This window comes from Callorhinchus milii, unplaced genomic scaffold (genome assembly GCF_018977255.1).
Source record: "Callorhinchus milii isolate IMCB2004 unplaced genomic scaffold, IMCB_Cmil_1.0 Scaffold9, whole genome shotgun sequence".
In the NCBI taxonomy this organism is placed as follows: Eukaryota; Metazoa; Chordata; class Chondrichthyes; order Chimaeriformes; family Callorhinchidae; genus Callorhinchus; species Callorhinchus milii.
Genome location: NW_024704750.1, coordinates 20,678,779 through 20,699,288, shown reverse-complemented (window position 1 = coordinate 20,699,288; position 20,510 = coordinate 20,678,779). Strand labels below are relative to the sequence as shown.

At 54.2% G+C, this 20,510-nt stretch overlaps 1 protein-coding gene across 1 annotated transcript; it reads right to left on the bottom strand.

Annotated features, from left to right (window-relative positions):
- Positions 1 to 1,774: 1,774 nt before the first annotated feature.
- Positions 1,775 to 13,599, bottom strand: LOC103190052 (delta-like protein 1). The gene is made up of 10 exons (XM_042338139.1): positions 13,561 to 13,599; positions 12,939 to 12,999; positions 11,581 to 11,844; positions 9,654 to 9,714; positions 8,892 to 9,022; positions 5,377 to 5,546; positions 4,147 to 4,366; positions 3,104 to 3,797; positions 2,251 to 2,353; positions 1,775 to 1,914 (listed from the first exon to the last, which is right to left on the bottom strand). Exons 1-10 carry the CDS (start codon positions 13,597 to 13,599, stop codon positions 1,909 to 1,911), a joined length of 1,749 nt encoding a protein of 582 aa, XP_042194073.1. The 3' UTR covers positions 1,775 to 1,908.
- Between the last annotated feature and the right edge of the window lie 6,911 nt (positions 13,600 to 20,510).

The window sequence follows — 20,510 nt, the reverse complement described above, 5'->3', positions numbered from 1 at the left end:
GTTCAGTGATAGGAAAGTGTGTTCAGTGTCAGTGTGGGGAACCGACACAATTCCAGGAAGACTGCACTTAAGCCCCCTACCCCACCCAGACACTCCTCACGTTAACGGACTGTCAGATTTGAGCCGCCCTCCCTCTGTGGAGGCCGCTCACCTGGTTCCTGAGCTATGCAGATCCTCAGTCCTCTAGGGCGCTGCTGAAAATAATCCTTCCATTTGATATAGTGCCTTATCACGTCTTCGAGACGTCTCAAAGTGCTTCATAGAATATACTGTAAATTGAATTGATTATATTTTGTGGGTGAAACATGGCAGCCAATTGCGCACAGCAGTGTCCCTGATGACAGCACAGCCAGCCTGGCTCATTGGCAGGATCTGGAAGGGTAGACCAGTCACCGGCGGCAGGGAATCCTGCCACTCCCAGACAAATACTGTTTGCTTGCTGAGGTGTGGCACCCAAAACACAGGGTTCCTGATCAAGTGAACTCAGTCCTTTCACTTTAAGGCATCCGTTCGCCACCAACTCGTGAGAACTCAGCGGAGAGAGCACAGCTCCCACAGTGGCCCTTCCTGGCTCCCATCCAATCCTGCTGACTGCTGGTGTCAGCCAGGGGCAGACGGAAGCTGAATTGTTCCTGACATTCCCAGGGTTATCTCGTTCTCTCTCTCTGTGTGTAATCTCACTTGTGTTTCCTATTGGATCCTATATGTAGCAGAAGCATTTAACTGTATTAACCTTCATTTGCCAGTTCTCAGCCCATGTGCTACCCTGTCAAACTCTTTGTAGGACTTTTGCTGCCTCTTCTGATTCCACAATCCCCCCAACTTGGTGTCAGCTGTAAATGTAACTGTCTTACACTGGGTCTGGGAATCCAGATCATTAATATATACAAGGAAGGGTCCCACTGCAGACCCCTGAGCTACCCGCTTAATCCCTCTCCCCAATGTGACCTGGCTTCCCTCACAAACCCCCTCTGTTCCTTGCCTTCAGCCAATTTAGCAGAAGGAGGTCTTCCTACACTTAGGTCGTCTGATAATAAATGTCTTCTCGAATGAACTGTAGAAACACACCAGTCACTTATAAATACACATTTTATACAAAATATTCTTACAAAGTTACAAACTCAGGGCTTCACATTTTAGTTAAACCTTTCAACCGCCCCCTCCATCACCCCCCAGCTTCCTTCTACAATTCCACTGTCATGTGAGCGGGCAAGAAAGTAAGTCTGTGTTTACTTGGTTCAAGCTGGGTTGGGTGAGGGTTGGGGAGCTGGTGTTTGGGGTAGGTGAGGGTTGGGGAGCTGGTGTTTGGGGTAGGTGACGGTTGGGGAGCTGGTGTTTGGCTGGGGTTGGGGTGGTGAGGGTTGGGGAGCTGGTGTTTGGCTGGGGTTGGGGTGGGTGAGGGTTGGGGAGCTGGTGTTTGCGGTTGTGGTGGTGAGGGTGGGGAGCTGGTGTTTGGCTGGGGTTGGGGTGGGTGAGGGTTGGGGAGCTGGTGTTTGCGGTTGTGGTGGGTGAGGGGTGGGGAGCTGGTGTTTGGCTGGGGTTGGGGTAGGTGACGGTTGGGGAGCTGGTGTTTGGCTGGGGTTGGGGTGGGTGAGGGGTGGGGAGCTGGTGTTTGGCTGGGGTTGGGGTGGGTGAGGGTTGGGGAGCTGGTGTTTGGCTGGGGTTGGGGTGGGTGAGGGTTGGGGAGCTGGTGTTTGGCTGGGGTTGTGGTGGGTGAGGGGTGGGGAGCTGGTGTTTGGCTGGGGTTGGGGTACGTGACGGTTGGGGAGCTGGTGTTTGCGGTTGTGGTGGGTGAAGGGTGGGGGGCTGGTGGTTGGGGCTGTGGGTCCTGAACAAAGGATCACGCTGACAATAAATAAGTGGAGATGCACATTGTGTACAGTGCTGCCCGCACAATCCTCTTCTCGGTTATACCTAGAAAGACAGAAAGAGCGAGTGAGAGAGGGAGTGAGTGAAAGGGAGCGAGAGAGAGAGCAATGGAGTGAGTGAGTGACAGAGAATCAAACAGAAAGAGCGAGAGTCAGAGGCAGCCAATGAGAGTGAGTGACAGAGTGAAATACACTCAGTTTCACTACTTCCAAGACAGACTTACAGTGTAGAGGGAGCTTCACTCGTCTCTTACCTGTGCTGTGGCTGAGTGGGGAGTATGGACGGACAGTGTAGAGGGAGCTTTACTGTGTCTCTAACCCTGACCCGGGAGTGTGGACAGACGGTAAGTGTTACTCTGTCTCTAACTCATGCTGGACCCACCTCAGTGTCCACTATCCTCTCGTCGCTGAGCGGTGTCTCGTACGCTGACCTCGTGTCCTCGAACTCTGAGTCTCCTGAGATTCCTCTCTCTGCATCTTCATTCCTGTCCCAGAACGAGAGAGGTCAGGATCAGGAGTCGGCATCAGCATCTCTGCCTCACCCCCTCTATATCTGTCTCTAAATCTTGCCTTATACCCGCCCTCTCTGGCCTCCCCTCTGGCAGCTCGTCACACCATCTACTGGCAGCTGTGAGACGATACTGTAAGGTGATGTGATGTGAGCTGTTATACACACACACACCAGGCCATTCCTGATCGGCTGTCAAGTCTCGCGCTCTCCCCGTCTCCTCCATTACACTAGTGGGACGTCCCCCCAACATGAAGGGCACAATACAAATGTAATTTTGTATTTTTGTATTGTAATAGTCTTACATTACGTACAGGCCTGTATTACCTCAGTTTAAACATCTCAAAACGCTTCATAGAATTCGGTGTGAAGTGTATTGACTGTGTATTAGTGGGCAAATGCTGTAGGCAATACGCACAGAGCAACGTCTCATAAACAGCCATGGAGTGAGCGACCAATATTATCTGGGGCATTGTTGGCCAGGACACCGGGAGAGAGAAACTCTCTTCTCTTTTTGAATAGCTTTAACGGGAGCTTTAACGTCCACCCGGACAGGCAGACGGGCCTCGGGTTAACATCTCATCCAAAGGACGGCACCTCCGACAATGCAACACATCCCCCCAACCCTGCACGGGAGGGTCAGCTCAGAGTCCCCCACGTGGGGCTCAAACCCACCGGCTGTGATTGACTGAGGGTGGGAATGAGGGTAGGTGGAGTGAACCTTTACCAATGAGCTTTGAGGGGCAATGTCTCCTCCCCCGGGCACGCCCCACGGTGGTGGCACTTGCGCTCGGCTGTCAGCTCGGCCTTGATGATGTTGACGAGGTTCCAGTGGGGGTGGTGCTTGTGTTCGGGGGTGAGGCTCGGGCACTGTAGCTGTAGCTCTGCCCGCTTGTTGTTGAGTTTGGTGGGGGCCAGGGGCAGCAGGCAATGGCTGAGATTGTTGATGGTTTGGGCGGGAGATTCCCGGTGGCTGCGGCGGCGGCTCCCGGTGTGTGTGAGCACCGCAGTGAGCAGGCACAGCATCAGGAGGAGAGCCAGGGCACCAAGAGCCAGCCCCGCAGTCACCCACAGCCCAGTGCCAGCCATGGCCCGGCCAGACACCGCCTGCTCACACCACACACCCAGGAAGCCGGCAGGACACTGACACACAAAGGGTGCCCCATGTCCGCCCTCCTGGCAGGTGCCCCCGTGCCGGCAAGGCTCGGCCTGGCACGCGCTCGGCCCCCGCTCGCCGCAGTCTCTCCCGGTGAAGCCTGGGCTACACACACAGGTGTAGTTGTTAATCTGGTCCAGGCAGCGGGAACCCCCGGCACACGGTCTGCTCGCACACTCATTCACGTTCACCTCGCAGTGCCAGCCGGCGAAGCCAGGGTTACACCGGCACAACCGGGAGCGGCCTGAGACAATGCATTGGCCACCTGCAGAGTGAGGAGACACAAGTCAGAGCGGGGGGTGGGGGGGGGGGGGGGAGACAACAACAACAACTGGCATTTACACAGCGCACCTCACACAGGGTAGCGTACCAGAGTGCTTGACAGTGGCGGAGCGTGAGGCCCAGCCGGGTGGGAGGGAGGTGATCGTAGCCACGGTAGAAAAGAAAGGTCTGAAGATGGGGAGGGGTGGGTGGGCAAGGCGGGGGGGTGGAGGAAGAGTGTTCCAGAGTTTCGGGGTGCAGTGGCTGAAAGCGCGGCCACCGATGGTGGAGCGGAGGGCACGAGGGACAAGGGCACAGGAGGGGTCCTGGGTGGGGAGAACAGGCAAACTCACCGTGGAGACAAGGGTTGCTGGTACAATGATCCACTTTCTGCTCACAGTTGAGGCCGGTGAAGCCCAGGGGACACACGCAGCGGTACTTGTGACCCAGAGTCCCCTCCACACAGCGGCCGCCATTGAAACACGGAGACTGGGCACAGGTCAGGGAGCGCAGCTCACAATCGCTCCCAGAGAATCCGGGCAAACACAAACAGTGATAGGCTGTCTGTGACTCCTGTAACACACACACACACACGCATACACGCACACATACATACACACACGCACACATACACACACACAAATATACACAGATCAGTAATATGTAAAGAAGAAATAACAACACAAATAGTGGAGTGAGCGGGTGGGGGAGGGGAGTGAGCGGGTGGGGGGAGGGGAGTGAGCGGGTGTGGGGGTGAGCGGGTGGGGGGGGGTGAGCGGGTGGGGGAGGGGAGTGAGCGGGTGGGGGAGGGGAGTGAGCGGGTGGGGGAGGTGAGCGAGTAGGGGAGTGAGCGGGTGGGGGGAGTGAGCGGGTGGGGGGGGTGAGCGGGTGGGGTGGGTGAGTGGGTGGGGGGTGTGAGCGGCTGGGGTGGGTGAGCAGGTGGGGGAGGGGAGTGAGCGGGTGGGGCAGGGAGTGAGCGGGTGGGGCAGGGGAGTGAGCGGGTGGGGGGAGGGGAGTGAGCGGATGGGGGGAGGGGAGTGAGCGGGTGGGGGAGGGGAGTGAGCGGGGTGGGGGGTGAGCGGGTGGGGGGGGGTGAGCGGGTGGGGGAGGGGAGTGAGCGGGTGGGGGAGGGGAGTGAGCGGGTGGGGGAGGTGAGCGAGTAGGGGGAGTGAGCGGGTGGGGGGAGTGAGCGGGTGGGGGGGGTGAGCGGGTGGGGTGGGTGAGCGGGTGGGGGGTGTGAGCGGGTGGGGTGGGTGAGCAGGTGGAGGGAGGGGAGTGAGCGGGTGGGGCAGGGGAGTGAGCGGGTGGGGCAGGGGAGTGAGCGGGTGGGGGGAGGGGAGTGAGCGGGTGGGGGGAGGGGAGTGAGCGGGTGGGGGAGGGGAGTGAGCGGGTGGGGGAGGGGAGTGAGCGGGAGGGGGGAGTGAGCGGGTGGGGGGGTGAGCGGGTGGGGGGAGGGGAGTGAGCGGGTGGGGGGTGTGAGCGGGTGGGGGGTGAGCGGGTGGGGGGTGAGCGGGTGGGGGGGTGAGCGGGTGGGGGGGTGAGCGGGTGGGGGGGTGAGCGGGTGGGGGGAGGGGGTTCCTCACCGTGCAGTGCCCATGGTTGCGGCAGGGGGCACTGTGACAGGGAGAGGTGGGAGTCCCACAGTCAGGGCCGGTGAGGTGGGGGGGGCAGATGCAGGTGAAGCTGCCACGCCCTGTGTTTGTGCAGGTAGCGTTGTGGTGACACGGCTTGTGATGGGTACAGTAATTCAGGTCTGTGGGCAAGAGACAGAGAGGTCACCTCACACTGCGCTGACACACCAGCCTCGCACTCCCCTCACACCAGCCTCTCATTGACACACCGGCAACAACAACAACAAAATTACATTTATAGAGCGCCCTTTCTGGTCGGGAGGACGTCCCAAAGCGCTGAACAGTCAGGTGTCGCGCTCCGAGCCTGGGGGAGGGGTGGGGTAGGGGTGAGGGAAGGCAGGGAGAGGTGGAAGGGAGACCAAAGGCGCGGTCGAAGAGAAGGGTCTTGAGACCGGCCTCGAAGGAGGCGAGGGAGGAAGCGAGGCCAAGGGACCGTGGGATGGAGTTCCAGAGTGTGGGGGCAGAGAGGCTGAAAGCCCGGCCACCGATGGTAGGGCGGGTTGGGCGGGAGACATGGAGCAGAACGGAGCCCAATGAGTGGAGGGAGCGGGCGGGTTGATAGGGAGTCAGCAGGTCAAAGAGGTAAGAGGGGGCAAGGCCATGGGTCGTCTTAAAGCGCCTTGGGACGTCCTCCCAACGTGAAAGGCGCTCTACACATGTAATCTTGTTGTTGTTGTTGTTGTAAAGGTGAGGACGAGGATTTTGAACTTGATCCTCTGGGGGATGGGGAGCCAGTGGAATCATGCGAGGGTGGGAGTGATAGGGTCGTGGAGCCTGGTGCACGAGAGTACACGAGCTGCAGAGTTTTGGATGATCTGCAGCTTGTGAAGGGAAGAGTTGGGAAGGCCGATGAGGAGGGAGTTCCCGTAGTCGAGCCTTGATGTGATGAATGCATGGGTGAGGGTTTCGGCGGCCTGAGGGGTGAGGCAGTGGCACAGTCTGGCAATGTTGCGGAGGTGGTGGTAGGCAGTGCCGGTCATGGCACGGATGTGGGGGAGAAAGGACAGTTCAGGGTCAAACAAGATACCAAGGTTCCTGACTGGCTTAGTGAGGTTGAGTGTGCAGCCGCGGAGGCTGATAGTGCCAGCGCCTGAAGTGCGGAGGTACTGGCGGAGGGCCTTGGTTTTGCTGACGTTGAGTTGGAAAAAGTTGGCCCTCGTCCAGGACTTGATTCGGACAGGCAGTCGGTCAGGACGCCAGTGGTCCTGGAGTTCAGGGTGGAGGCAGAGAGGCGGAGTTGGGTGTTATCCGCATACATGTGGAAATTTAGCCGATGTCTGTGGATGATGTCACCAAGGGGGAGCATGTAATATAATAATAATAATAATAATAATAATAATAATAATAAGATGTAGAGGGTGAAGAAGAGGGGACCGAGGACAGAGCCCTGAGGAACACCACACGGGGACTGGAGGAGAAGGCGTTAGCTGAGACGAAGTGGAGGCGGTGTGAAAGGTAGGACCTGAACAAAACCTTGAAGGTTGAGGTGGGTGGAGAGGTGGTGGAGGAGGATTGAGTGTCAAAGGCGGCGGAAAGGTCGAGGAGGACGAGGAGGCAGAGGGAGCCCTGGTCACACATGGTCAAGGCGTCGTTTGTGACCTTGAACAGAGCAGTTTCCATGCTGCGGGCAGCACAGAAACCCGATTGGAGGGGTTCATGGAGGGAGTGAGAGGAAAGGAAAGAGCGAAGCTGGGAGGCAACGGTTCTCTCAAGGACCTTGGATAGGAAGGGGAGATTAGAGATGGGCCGGTAGCTAGAGAGCTGTGATGGGTCAAGGGAAGGTTTCTTCAAGGTAGGGTGATAGTGGCTGTTTTGAGGGGGGAAGGAACAGTGCCAGATGACAGGAAGAGGTTTATGATGTCAGCGAGTAGTGGGGCAAGGAGGTGGAGCGAGGCACCTGGGTTCAATTCCCGGCAGGTCAGGGCGAAACCTTGGGCAAGTTTCCTTACTCCACACAGAGCCTAATAATAATCCCTCCAAAACCAAAAACAATAATAAATTGGTCATTTTCAATCCACGACTGTTTGTGGGACATTGCTGTGCGCAATTGGCTGCCGCGTTCGCCCACAAATATACAGTCAATTCACTTTACAGTATATCCCGTGAAGCGCTTTGAGACGTCGAGAAAATGTGAAAAGCGCAATATCAAATGCAAGGATTATTATTATTATTATTATTATTTAAGGAGAGGGGGATGGGGTCCAAGGAGCAGCTGGTGGGCTTCATGGAGGTTACCGAGGTGAAGACAGAGGAAGGGGTGACAGGTGTGGAAGGAGGGATGGGTAATTTTGTGGGGTGAGGGTAGGGAGGGGTTGGAAGTTGGGAGGGCAGTGACAGCTGAGCGGATTCCCTCAATTTTGGACTTGAGGAAGTCCAGTATTTTCTCGCAGTGAGAGTCAGAGGAAAGAATCTGCGAGGCATGTTGGGGAGGGCGGAGGAGCCGGTTGGTGGTGGAGAACAGGAGCCTGGGGTTGCCTTTCGCCTCCAGGATTAACACTCATACTGCACTGCACTTACACGTCGTGAGAACATCTCAAAGCTTCATGGGAACTACTGTAAAGTGTAGCGACTATGTATTTGTGGGTGAACACGGCAGCCAATTTGCCACACAGCAACGTCTCACAAACAGCCGTGGAGTCAACAATTTTATTTGGGGGATTGTTGGCCAGGACACCGGGAGAGTGAACCTCCCTTCTCTTTTTGAATAGCTCAATGGGATCTTTAACGTCCACCTAAACAGGCAGACGCTGGTTTAATGCAGCGGTGGCTAACCTGTGGCCCGTGGGCCAGAAGCGGCCCCTGAACATTCGCACAAGTCTTGCTAAGTCCAAAATTGAGAAATATTCAATCNAAAAAATATATTTTGTTTGCCACACAGGGCTTACCCACCCTGCACCGCGTCAGCCTAGACTGTGAGCTCAGAATCCCTTTAGTTTAAACCCTACAAGCTTCGTCTCACTTGTCCTGTCACACGCACACCCATTTACACACGTATTCTTTCTTGTTTATCTCAGTTACACACTCACTTGGAGAAGGCAGTTTCTCTCTCCCGGTATCCTGGCCAACACCCCCTCAATAAAATCACTCATTCATTCCATGGATGTATGTGGGACATTGTTGTGTACAAATTGGCTACTGTGTTGGCCTACAAATCAAGTCACTACACTTTACAGGGAATCCTGTTAACTGCTTTGAGACATCCTCCGACATGAAAAGCGCTGTGTCAAATACAAGGATTATTATTATTATTATTATTACCACGGTCACATACTTACCTAGGATCTCACGTACGCGGTTACATGCTTGCCCAATTACACGCTTGCCCAGTTACATGCTTGCCCAGTTACACGCTTGCCCAGTTACACGCTTGCCCAGTTACACGCTTGCCCAGTTACACGCTTGCCCAGTTACACGCTTGCCCAGTTACACGCTTGCCCAGTTACACGCTTGCCCAGTTACACACTTACCCTGGTTACAGAACAGTCCGCCCCAGCCCTCCTCACAGTTGCACTGAAATGGTTGTTGACAGGAGCCGTGTAGACACCCAGGGTGACGCTCACAGCGATCACAGCTCGGCCCCCGCCAGCCGTACAGGCACCTACACACAACACACAGTCACTACAGTCACCTGCACACAGCACTTCCTGTCGGCCACAAATGCACCTGCACACAGCATGCAGTCACCTAAACATACCAGGACGCCCTCTGTGACGGTCTTGGTGTCTGGGCGCAGGCTGTGCTGTGCTGTGCTGTGCTGTTCCAGTGACCTGGAACACTGCAGACCCGCCTGGCTCAGGAACTCGACCAGAGACCGTCACAGAGGGCTGGTTCAAGTCCGTGGCCAGGCATGGCACCTTGGAGCCAGTTCAGGTCCGAGGAGACCTGCTTCTCCCGCGTGCACCCCCACCCCCCCCACCCCCCACCAATGGGGATGTTTTTACGAGCGAGCTGGAGACGGGGAGGTTGGGAGATGTCGGGAGGCATTGGAATTAAAGATCCTCCTCGATCGGATCACGTGATGGCAGAGTGCTGTGCGGCGTGTGGCTGCCGCGTCCCGTGTGTAGCTGGCTGATGTATCACGCGTGTCGCTGGCCTGCGTGTAGCGCTGGTGTGTGGTGCGTTCCCGCGACTGCGAGGAGTGTTGACAGAGGAGATTCTGCGCTGCTCAGGGCGAGCGTCCGGGATAAACCCCAGAGCCAAAGTCCCGCCTGCGGACTGGAGTCACTGACCTGCATTCTCCTGGTCTCTCACAGTGTCCGTGCTTCACGCTGCACCCAGACCGGCAGATAGCTGTCACACACAGAGACACAGGCACAGAGCTGTCACACACAGAGACACAGGCACAGAGCTGTCACACACACAGACACAGAGCTGTCACACACACAGACACAGAGCTGTCACACACACACAGACACAGAGCTGTCAAACACACAGACACAGACACAGAGCTGTCACACACACAGACACAGGCACAGAGCTGTCACACACACAGACACAGAGCTGTCACACACAGACACAGGCACAGAGCTGTCACACACACAGACACAGGCACAGAGCTGTCACACACAGAGACACAGAGCTGTCACACACACAGACACAGAGCTGTCACACACACAGGCACAGAGCTGTCACACACACAGACACAGAGCTGTCACACACACAGACACAGAGCTGTCACACACAGAGACACAGAGCTGTCACACACACACACACAGAGCTGTCACGCACACAGACACAGAGCTGTCACACACAGAGACACAGGCACAGAGCTGTCACACACAGAGACACAGGCACAGAGCTGTCACACACACAGACACAGAGCTGTCACACACACAGACACAGAGCTGTCACACACACACAGACACAGAGCTGTCAAACACACAGACACAGACACAGAGCTGTCACACACACAGACACAGGCACAGAGCTGTCACACACACAGACACAGAGCTGTCACACACAGACACAGGCACAGAGCTGTCACACACACAGACACAGGCACAGAGCTGTCACACACAGAGACACAGAGCTGTCACACACACAGACACAGAGCTGTCACACACACAGACACAGAGCTGTCACACACACAGACACAGAGCTGTCACACACACAGACACAGAGCTGTCACACACACAGACACAGAGCTGTCACACACACAGACACAGAGCTGTCACACACACACACACAGAGCTGTCACGCACACAGACACAGAGCTGTCACACACAGAGACACAGAGCTGTCACACACACAGACACAGAGCTGTCACACACACAGAGACAGAGCTGTCACACACAGAGACACAAACACAGAGCTGTCACACACAGAGACACAGGCACAGAGCTGTCAAACACACAGACACAGACACAGAGCTGTCACACACACAGACACAGAGCTGTCACACACACAGACACAGAGCTGTCACACACAGAGACACAGAGCTGTCACAGACACAGGCACAGAGCTGTCACACACAGAGACACAGACACAGAGCTGTCACACACACAGACACAGAGCTGTCACACACACAGACACAGAGCTGTCACACACAGAGACACAGAGCTGTCACAGACACAGGCACAGAGCTGTCACACACAGAGACACAGAGCTGTCACAGACACAGACACAGAGCTGTCACACACAGAGACACAGAGCTGTCACAGACACAGGCACAGAGCTGTCACACACAGAGACACAGACACAGAGCTGTCACACACACAGACACAGAGCTGTCACACACATACACGCCAGCCCTTCAGCACGTCATACTAACACACTCACATTGACACACGCACACTGACCACAGCCACACTGATAGTCGCACTACACACACAGTCACACTCACACACATTCACACTGACACACAGTCACACTGACACACACACACACACAGTGACACTGATACGCCAACACAGTCAAACTGGCAGTGTGTGGAGGGAGCTTTACTGCGTCTCTAACCCTAACCTCGGAGTGTGGACGGACATAGAGGGAGCTTCACTGTGTCTGTAACCTTGACCTGGGAGTGTGGGTTGGAGACAGAGTGACGCTCCCTCTGCACTATCCGGCCACACTCAGTGAGGGCAGGGCTGGCTGTACGTGGCTGTACGTGCTGTGGTGGGCAGGGGCTGGGGCCGGGGTGTTGCTGCCTGAGGGGCTTACGTTGAGTGCAGTACTCCTGGCTCCAGCCTGTCTCACACACTCGCTGCCCGTCACGCCCGCACCAGTAATGGCCGAAGGTATCATTGCGTGGCCGGCAGTAAACCGAGCAGCCCTCGCCGTAGTAATGAGCGTCACACACCACCCTGTAGGAGAACGTGATCCGGGTGTGTCCGTCCCTCTGGGTGTCCTGGGACCAGTGAGGACTGACCGGAACCTTCTGCTGTACCGTAAATCGACTCAAGAGCAGCTCCCAGCCCGTGGTGTCTGCGGGACAGACACACACTGAGCGTCAACTTCACACACCTCTCTGTCTGTCTGTCTGTCTGTCTGTGTATGTGTGTCTCTGTCTGTGTGTCTCTGTTTGTGTCTGTCTGTGTGTCTGTCTGTATGTCGGTGACTCTGTATGTCTGTGTCTCTGTCTGTCTCTGTGTGCATCTCTCCGTCTGTCTCCTTGTCTTGTGTATTCTGAGTAGGAGGAAGAGAAGAGTGATGGAGAGAGTAATTTTTAGGTGTCACAATGTATGGGAAGGGAGGAGTGTGATTTTGTCGAGAGAAAGTGGGTGTCTGAAAATGTGGTGGAAGCAGATTCAATAGTAGCTTCAAAAGGGAATTGGATAGGTATTTAAAACGGAGGGACGGGGAGAAAAGAGAGAATGAGAGAAAAGTGAGCTAGTGGAGAAGAGCGAGTCCTTTGAGACTGGAGAGCAGACTGGGACGGTGTCAAACAGAGGCGTTTACTCACACACACACACACACAGGGTTAAAGCGATACAGACACAGGGTTAAAGCCACACACATTCTCTCACACACACACACAGGGTTAAAGCTGCCGGGCTGCTGTAGGCAGTCGGTGCCACGAAGGAATTGAACAGGTTTCAGGAGAGAATTCCCAGCTCTCGGTCAGGAAGTGAGTTTGATGTTTAATGTTTAATGTCAAAAGGTTTGTGATAAAGACCGAAACAAAGAGCGACGTGAATCTAATGGTTTCACTGAACACTTCCCGCTCATTCCTAACAGTGGGAAAGCTTCCCCGAGGGGGGAGGGGAGTCAACCTGTCGTGTAAAATACAGGAAAAAGCTGTGACTGCGTTCTCCCCACGGCGGCCCTCACCTTCCCACGCCCAAAATAGCCCCCACAGGAAACAGGCATTGTATGGGCTGACTACAGCCTGGCGGACACGGCAAAGACATTCTCAATCCTCCCACCATTCACAGGGAATCCAACCTTCCCTGGGAATTTATATCATTTTCCATTGTCAGCCCACAGCCCCCACCTTACAGTACAATACAAAATTACATTTGTATAGCGCCTTTCACGTCGGAAGGCTGTCCCAAGGCGCTGGAGCTGTGGGTACTCACTGTGGGACGGGGATTCTGAGCTGGAGGAGCTCCAGGCTTCGAGGATGAGAGAGATGGTACCCTGAGACAAACACACACACACATACACACGTCACGCTCTTGTTACAATACAAACCAGCAGCTGACACCCGTTCCCCAGACTGAGCTGAACTGAGAGGCTGTGGAGGAGAAGTGGGCAGCTTGTACTCTCTCTTTCTCGCCATTGACTTAACTTAATCTTAAACCTTAGGCAAGTTTCCTTGCTCCAGACGCCTCTGTTTGCCTAGTAGTCAGTAGGAACCCGGTTGTGAGTCAATCGATTGGCGGATCGCTTTCTTGAGAGCGAAATTGGCTGCCGCGATTTGCCCGCAAAATGCAAAGTCAATTCACTTTAGAGTACATTCTGTGAAGCGTTTTGAGACGTCTCAGTGACGTACGTGATAAGGCGCTATATCAAATGCAAGGATTAATATTATTACAATCTCTCTCTTTTCCTTGCTGATATGGGAGGGTGTGTGAGGTCAGGACAGGGACTCGATGCTGTGATGGGGTGGGGGGACAGGTGGGTCGGGTGGGTGATCTGGAAGGGCGGATGGAGATCAGATGGGCCGAAGGGTTTGTCTTCCCCCCCCAAATCGATTACAGATCTCTCCATCTCCTGGAGAAAGCTTCCCCGCCGCATGCAGCCATCAAGCTACAAAACCATGGTCTCTCCTCCACATTCCTTGTCCCCGTGAAATCCAGGACAGTCTCCAAACCCACCCGCTCCCCCGGTATAAGAGTCACCTCCTCTCCCTGACATCCCAAACCTGTGCGCTCGAGCACAGATTGCGCAAACTCAGCCTCTGTGATCCGTCTGTCTGTCTAACTCCTTGATGAGGTGGTTCACTCACCGGCCATTTGAAGGTGAACGGGATGAGGATGGGGGACTGTTGGCTGTGCTCCAGCCCCGAGCCGTTAGTGAGGAGCGGAGTCACTGCACTGCCGTACGTACAGGGCCGGGGTTCGGGGGCCACCTGTGAGTGCTTCAGACACACGTGAAGGAAGGTGAATCCCCCGGCCCTGGGCCCCTCATTACCCCCGGGCTCTTCACGTCCCCCGGGCCCCTCGTGGACCCCGGCCACCGTGTCCTCACGGCTCCACATGACGCTGTTGAGGTGAAGCTGGAAGCTGCCGGCCGCCGCTGCCTTTGTGGTTATAAAGGAAATAATGAACGAAAAAGCCAGGATTATTACATAACCCTCCGTCAGTCTGATCCGCACGGCTTGTATGATCACCCGAGTCGACCGGCTGCCCGAATCCCGTTCATTTTCCTATTGAATACACTGACATGTCTCCGCACTAGTTGTATCCACCACCGCGTAACTCCCAACGCTCTTGGCGACCCAACTCCCTCCCCCAACCCCCCAGGCACACTGCCCCCCCCAGTCACACTGTCCCCCACCCCGTCACACTGCCCCCCACCCCATCACACTGCCCCCCAGTCACACTCCCCCCCCCCTCCACCGTTACATTGCCCCTGCAATCACCCCCCACACCCCCCCCACTCCCAGTCATACTGCCACCCCCCGGTTATATTGCCCCTGCAGTCACCCCCCCACCCCCAGCCCCATTCAGTCTGCCCTCCCCCTCCCCGACCCCCCAGCTTACCTGGTGCCAGGTCACTAACACAAGCGTTGTGTTAACCAGATGCCAAAGTCTCATCCCCAGTGTCCCTCCCTTGTGCCCTGACCTGCACTGCCCCTCCCAATTTCCTGCACTGCCCCTCCCAGTGCCCTGCACTGCCACCCTCTGCTCCCTGCTGCCCCTCAGGCTCAGTCGGTGTTGCTCCGGGATAATGCTCTCTCCCTATCTCTCTCTCCCGGTGCCTATGTGAACCCAGAGCCGGATTCCAGCTCCAAATCCGTGTGTCCAGATACAATCCGCTCAGCGCAGATGTGGGCTGTACAGATGTGCTGTGCGCAGATGTACTGTGCGCAGACGGGCTGTGTGCAGACGTGCTGTGTGCAGACGTGCTGTGTGCAGACGTGCTGTGTGCAGATGTGCTGTGTGCAGACGTGCAGTGTGCAGATGTGCTGTGTGCAGATGTGCTGTGTGCAGATGTGCTGTGCGCGGATGTGCAGTGTGCAGATGTGCTGTACGCGGATGTGCTGTGTACAGACGTGCAGTGTGCAGATGTGCTGTGTGCGGATGTGCTGTGCGCGGATGTGCAGTGCGCAGATGTGCTGTGCGCAGATGTGCTGTGTGCGGATGAGCTGTGCGCAGATGTGCTGTGTGCAGATGTGCTGTGTGCAGATGTGCTGTGTGCACGCTCACTATTCCCTATCGCTCCCTCCTGCCTTTTATAGCCCCAGCGAGCAGTGCAGTCTGTATTTATACAGTCAGTGTCCCTCCCACAGCCCCAGCCCCAGCCCCAGCCCCAGCCCGGCTCGTTCCTACTCACTGTGTCATAGGTAGGAAATAACATTGCGTAAACTTCACAAACAGTCTGAGAGAGTGCAGCACATTGGCTGTGCAGTATTAGCAATAATCTGTGTGGACACGTTTTACTTTCCAATGATATTACTTTCACAATGATCTTTTTAATCCCTCTGTATAAGAGTATTTATCTCATCAGTAAAGATCAGACTTTAATAATAATAATAATCCTTTTGTTTGATATAGCGCCTTATTACATCGTTGAGACGTCTCAAAGCCCTTGTAAAGTGGATTGACTGTATACTTGGTGGGCAAAATGTGGCATCCAATTGCACACAGCAATGCCCCACAAACGGTCGTGGATTGGGTGAGCAATGTTTTTTTGGAAGGATTACTAAACCTGCAAAGCGATCCACCAAATGAATAACAACCGGGTTGTGTGTGTGTGCCCAGAGACTGTGTGGTGGTGGGGTGGGGGTGGTGGGGGGGTGGTTGTGTGGGGCTCTCTGTGTATGTGTGCGGAGGGAGGTCTGTGTGTGTGTGTGTGTGTGTGGGTGGGGGGTGATATATCGTACATTCTGATCAGCTGTTTGCACAGACACGGTGAGAGGCTTGACTCTGCTGGTCTCCGCTGGTCTAACACCAGCTTTGAGAGGAGAAGTGTGTACAGTACGGCTGGTTGTCAGCCATCGTTCATCACTGTCAGGTGCACCGCACTCCTGGACAAGAGCAAATATTTACTCTCTGACAGCAGGTCACAGGATCACAGCTTCAGCGCTGTCACACTGAAGCTCTGACTGCAAGCAACTCACATTTACTCTGTGTGTGTGCGTGTGTGTGTTTCAGCCCGGCTCAGTGTGTGTGTCGGCCCGGCTCAGTGTGTGTGTCGGCCCGGCTCAGCGTGTGTCGGCCCGGCTCAGCGTGTGTCGGCCCGGCTCAGCGTGTGTCGGCCCGGCTCAGTGTGTGTCAGGTGGCGCAGTTGGGAACGTTCTTGCCTCTAATTCAGAAGGTTGTGAGTCAGGACTTGGGACTCATATACTCAGATGAGATGTTAAACCGAGGTCCCGTCGTCTATTCAAGTGGACGTTAAAGATCCTGTGTCACTATTCTAAAAGAGAAGGGAGTTTCTCTCCCTCAGTGAGAGATAAGCCAATAAGCCCCCAATTAAATTGATTGCTTCCTCAGTGGTTGTTTGCGGGAAGTTGCAGTGAGACACACAATCGCTCCACAATCGCTCCACAGTAAATCCTGTGAAGCACTTGGAAAGTCTTCCCGACGTGAAAGTTGCCCCATCAATTGTAAGGATTATTATTGTTCCTTGTGATTCCTATTTGGATCCTATATGCAGGAGCCGCATTTATCGCAAAAAAAAACATTTACTGTTAACTCATCAGGTTATAAAGAGGAAGAAAAACTGATTGCAACTTCCACATGTATGCGGATATCACACAAATCTACTTCTCCTCCTCCCCGCGCCGGGCCTCCAGGTGCGCTGACGTTTTATCAGCTTGTCTGGAAGACATCAGGGCCTGCATGAGTGCAAACATCTTGCAATTAAATGTCGAGAAGACAGAAGCTCGTACTCCTTTGCCGAGGTCTCTGATTGCTGGGCTCCAGTCAACATCTTGGGTCCTGCGACTCTGGACTCCTCAACTTCCCCAGCCTTTCCCTCAGACTCACCAAAGCGTCGTGCAACCTAGGCGTCACGTTCAACCCACAGCTGTCATTCCTTCCCCACATCTGGTCCCTGACCGCCTTCCTCCACCTCTGCCACATTGCCCACCTCCGACTGTACCTTACCCCAGACACAACCGAAACACGCGTCCATGGGTCCGTCACCTCCCCCCTTGAATATTCAAGTGCCCTCCACGCTGGGCTCCCCAGCTCCATCATCCACAAAATGCAGCTGATCCCAAACTCCGCTAACCGCATACACACTTGCACCAAACTCTATAATTCCCATCAAACCAGTTCCAGCCAGGCTCTGCTGTATCCCTATTACTGAATGGATTGATTTCAAGATCCTCACAGTCCTCTTCAAATCTCTTGATGTCCTGGCACCTCCCTACCTCTCCGACCTGCTTACTCCCCAACCCACTACCCAGTGTCTCTGTTCCTGCTCGACCAGCTCCAACGTCCTACTTGCCCTCGGGCCTTCTGTTCCACCTTTCAGCCACTATGCCCTGAAACTCTGGAACACTGTCTCTCCATCCCTCTGCTCCTTCCTCATGTTTAGGTTGTGCCTGAAGACCTTCCTCTTCAACTGTGCCTACAATCACCTCCCCCCAAGCTCAGCATCGTGCTCCGCAACTATTAAGCGCTCTGGGACACTACCCTGTGTGAGGAGCGTCATGTTAATGTACTGCCGAGCAATCAGTGAACCTTCCTTTTGTACCATCTCAGGCTCTCTCCCAACCAATTTCCTCTCCCACAATATTGCCTTCAGTTCTATGTGGCACATTAACCAAACCCTGGTGAAATTACACATATACCGTACTTCAGTCCTCCTGGTCTAACATATCAGTCACACCTTGTGACAAGGGAATATTGTAATAGTAAATTTTGCATTAGATAAAGCGCCTTTTGACATCGTCAAAACGTCTCAAAAAGTGCTGAACAGCATCTACTATGAAGTGTAGTGACTGTGTTTTATAGGTGAACTTGGCAGCCAATTTGCACACAGCAATGTCCCGCAAGCAGCCGTATGAGTGATTAATTTCATGTGGGAGATTGTTGGCCAGGACACAGGGAGAACACTCAAAGGTCAGAACTCACACACGCTCCGCCAGGATCTCACTACTTTCTGGAAATATGATCTTGACACAACAGCTAAGATGTTATGGAAACACAGAGAACAATTTACTCCTGTTTATTTACCAAGCTTCTGTGTGTGAGGTTTCAATACACATTTGCTATACTTCAGACCTCTGTCCCGTGAATCCCAAATCAGTCTGGCTGAGGTGTTGTGTGGGTGGGTGTGAGTGTCGGGGGTTATATGAGCATCTGAGTGGGGGTGGTGGGGTGGGTGGGGGGCGGCGGAGTTGTGCTTGTGGGTAGGGGCGGTTGTGTGTGTGAGTGTGGGGTGGAGTTGTGTGTGGGGGGGGCAATTGGGTGTTTATGGGGGGAGGTTGGGTGTGTGTGGGGTGGGGGGTTGGGTTTGCATATGTGGGGATTGGGTGCATGTGGGGGCATTGTGTACGTGTGTATGTGTGTGTGTGTGTGTGTGTGTGTGTGGGGAGGTGGGGGTGATCCCTAGGTGACGCCTAGCTGGACACGCTCTGGCTCTGGCTCTGGCTCTGGCTGTATTGTTGTTCCCGACAGCCTGATTCTGTGCTGTTTCCTGATTCCCAGAGAAACAAAGAGTTTCCCACCGCGACCTGCTCAGCTCTGTACTGGGAGCCAACAGCACACCAGCAGGCAGTGAGTGCGTGCAGGCTGTCAGGGGTCTCACTGTCCCCTTAGACAGGACCAAGGTCAGGAAACACCTGTCCCAGACCCTGATCTTCTGTACATGAGCCAAGGTCCTCTGACCCGCCCCCATCGCTCAGTTTATATTTCAGCAACAGGAAAATGTGGAGCCCTCTGTCTGCAGACCATGACCGGAGCAAGTACCAACACAGACACAATGGGGAGAGAGCAGGGAATGGGATTAGAGAGCTCCAGTGGAGGAGTGAGCACCAGCACAGACACGATGGGGACCGAGCAGGGTTTGGGTTTAGAGCGGGCAACTCCATCTGGACTTTGTGGATGGTGAAACTAGGGAGGAATGCATTTGACAAGTCAAGGCGGGAGGTGACAAAAGCATAGTTGAGGGTCTCGGAGCCGTTTGGTGTGAAGTGGGGCAGAGTTGGGCAATATGGTGGAGATTGAACCAGACTCTGAGGTTGTGCACTGATTGAGTGAGTTTGAGAGGACATTGGTGGGAGCTGTGGAGGATGTCTTTTTTCCATGTTGAGTTGCAGAAAGTTGTTGCAGGTGTCATCCACATATACATGAAAATTACCCCATGTTTACAGATGAAGTCAGTGAAATTGACCTATAGATGAGGAAAAGGAGGGGGTGAGAATAGAGACAGGTATTCCACAGGTGACTGTGCGAGGGCAGAAGGAGAAACCTTTTGGCGACAAAGTGGAGGCAATAGGTCAGGTAGGAGAGTGTGGCCACACACAGTGAGTGACGCAGAGCCAATCACAAAATCCTACTAAATCATACAAAATCCTACTAAGATCTGCTAAATCGGCTAATAGTTAAAATGCAACATAATAAATGTAATAAGGCTTTTATTCTTGATTTCAGAAAATAAATTCCTACTAAACACCAGCATGCTGGATGTCCACGCAGCTGATATCCACATTGCTGATATTTACAATAATCCACATTACATGGAGGCCTGTAGCTTAATGGTTGGAGCACTCGTCTCGCAAGCGGGAAGACCTGGGTTTTTAATTCCCAGGCAGGGTGAAACGTTGGCCGACTGGCTGCTGCTTTTGCCTACAAATACGATCACTCCATCAGTCACCCACATCGCAGTAAATCATCTGAGGCGCTTTGATGTGGTGCAATACTAAATGCAAGGATCATGGTTATTATTATTCCAATGTTACTCATCTATTGAACCTTTGTTGGACACCCTCCTACCCTGACGTCATACGAACAGGGTCTAATTGAGCAGGAAGTGAGCCCGGAGCCAAGTACAAAACTGACATTCCGCTGCTTGTAACAAAACACATATTTCCTTTGATTAATAGTATTTGCAGCTGTGAGGCACACAGCGCCAGCTGCAGACTTGTGGTGTTGTAAGGACCCCTGGTGATGGAATGCGATCCTGCAAATTACAGCACTTGCAAAACGAATAAATACTGCGCCCAGAATTAGACAGACCCAAAAGGCAGAATCTTTGCTGATTTGACCAGCTTCACGTATTCTGTCGGACCGATTCTGTAGCTGCACAATTTAATTCAATCCAATTGTACACGATTGAGTGCAAATACTGTACACAGTCAGGTGCAGAGCTTCAGTAATTTCAACTCAGTGGGAAGGAATGTGTACCTGAGCTGTGGGCAGGAAGATGGTGGCAAAGCTCTCACACATTTCGTTCGGAGCTGGGTTGCCCACTGGGAAGCTTGCAAGGAGTTCCTGGTAGCTCAGTGGTTAGAGCACTCACTCAGTGGTTAG

What these genes read in the sequence shown, in the direction of transcription:
- LOC103190052 (XM_042338139.1), bottom strand. Translation starts at nt 13,599, where the DNA reads ATGCGGCGGGGAAGCTTTCTCCAGGAGATGGAGAGATCT. An exon ending in CGGACTGTTCTGTAACCAGG is followed by an intron (nt 5,547 to 8,891) that starts GTAAGTGTGTAA and finishes TCTTGCCCACAG; the next exon opens with ACCTGAATTACTGTACCCAT. An exon ending in GCAACCATGGGCACTGCACG is followed by an intron (nt 4,367 to 5,376) that starts GTGAGGAACCCC and finishes TGTGTGTTACAG; the next exon opens with GAGTCACAGACAGCCTATCA.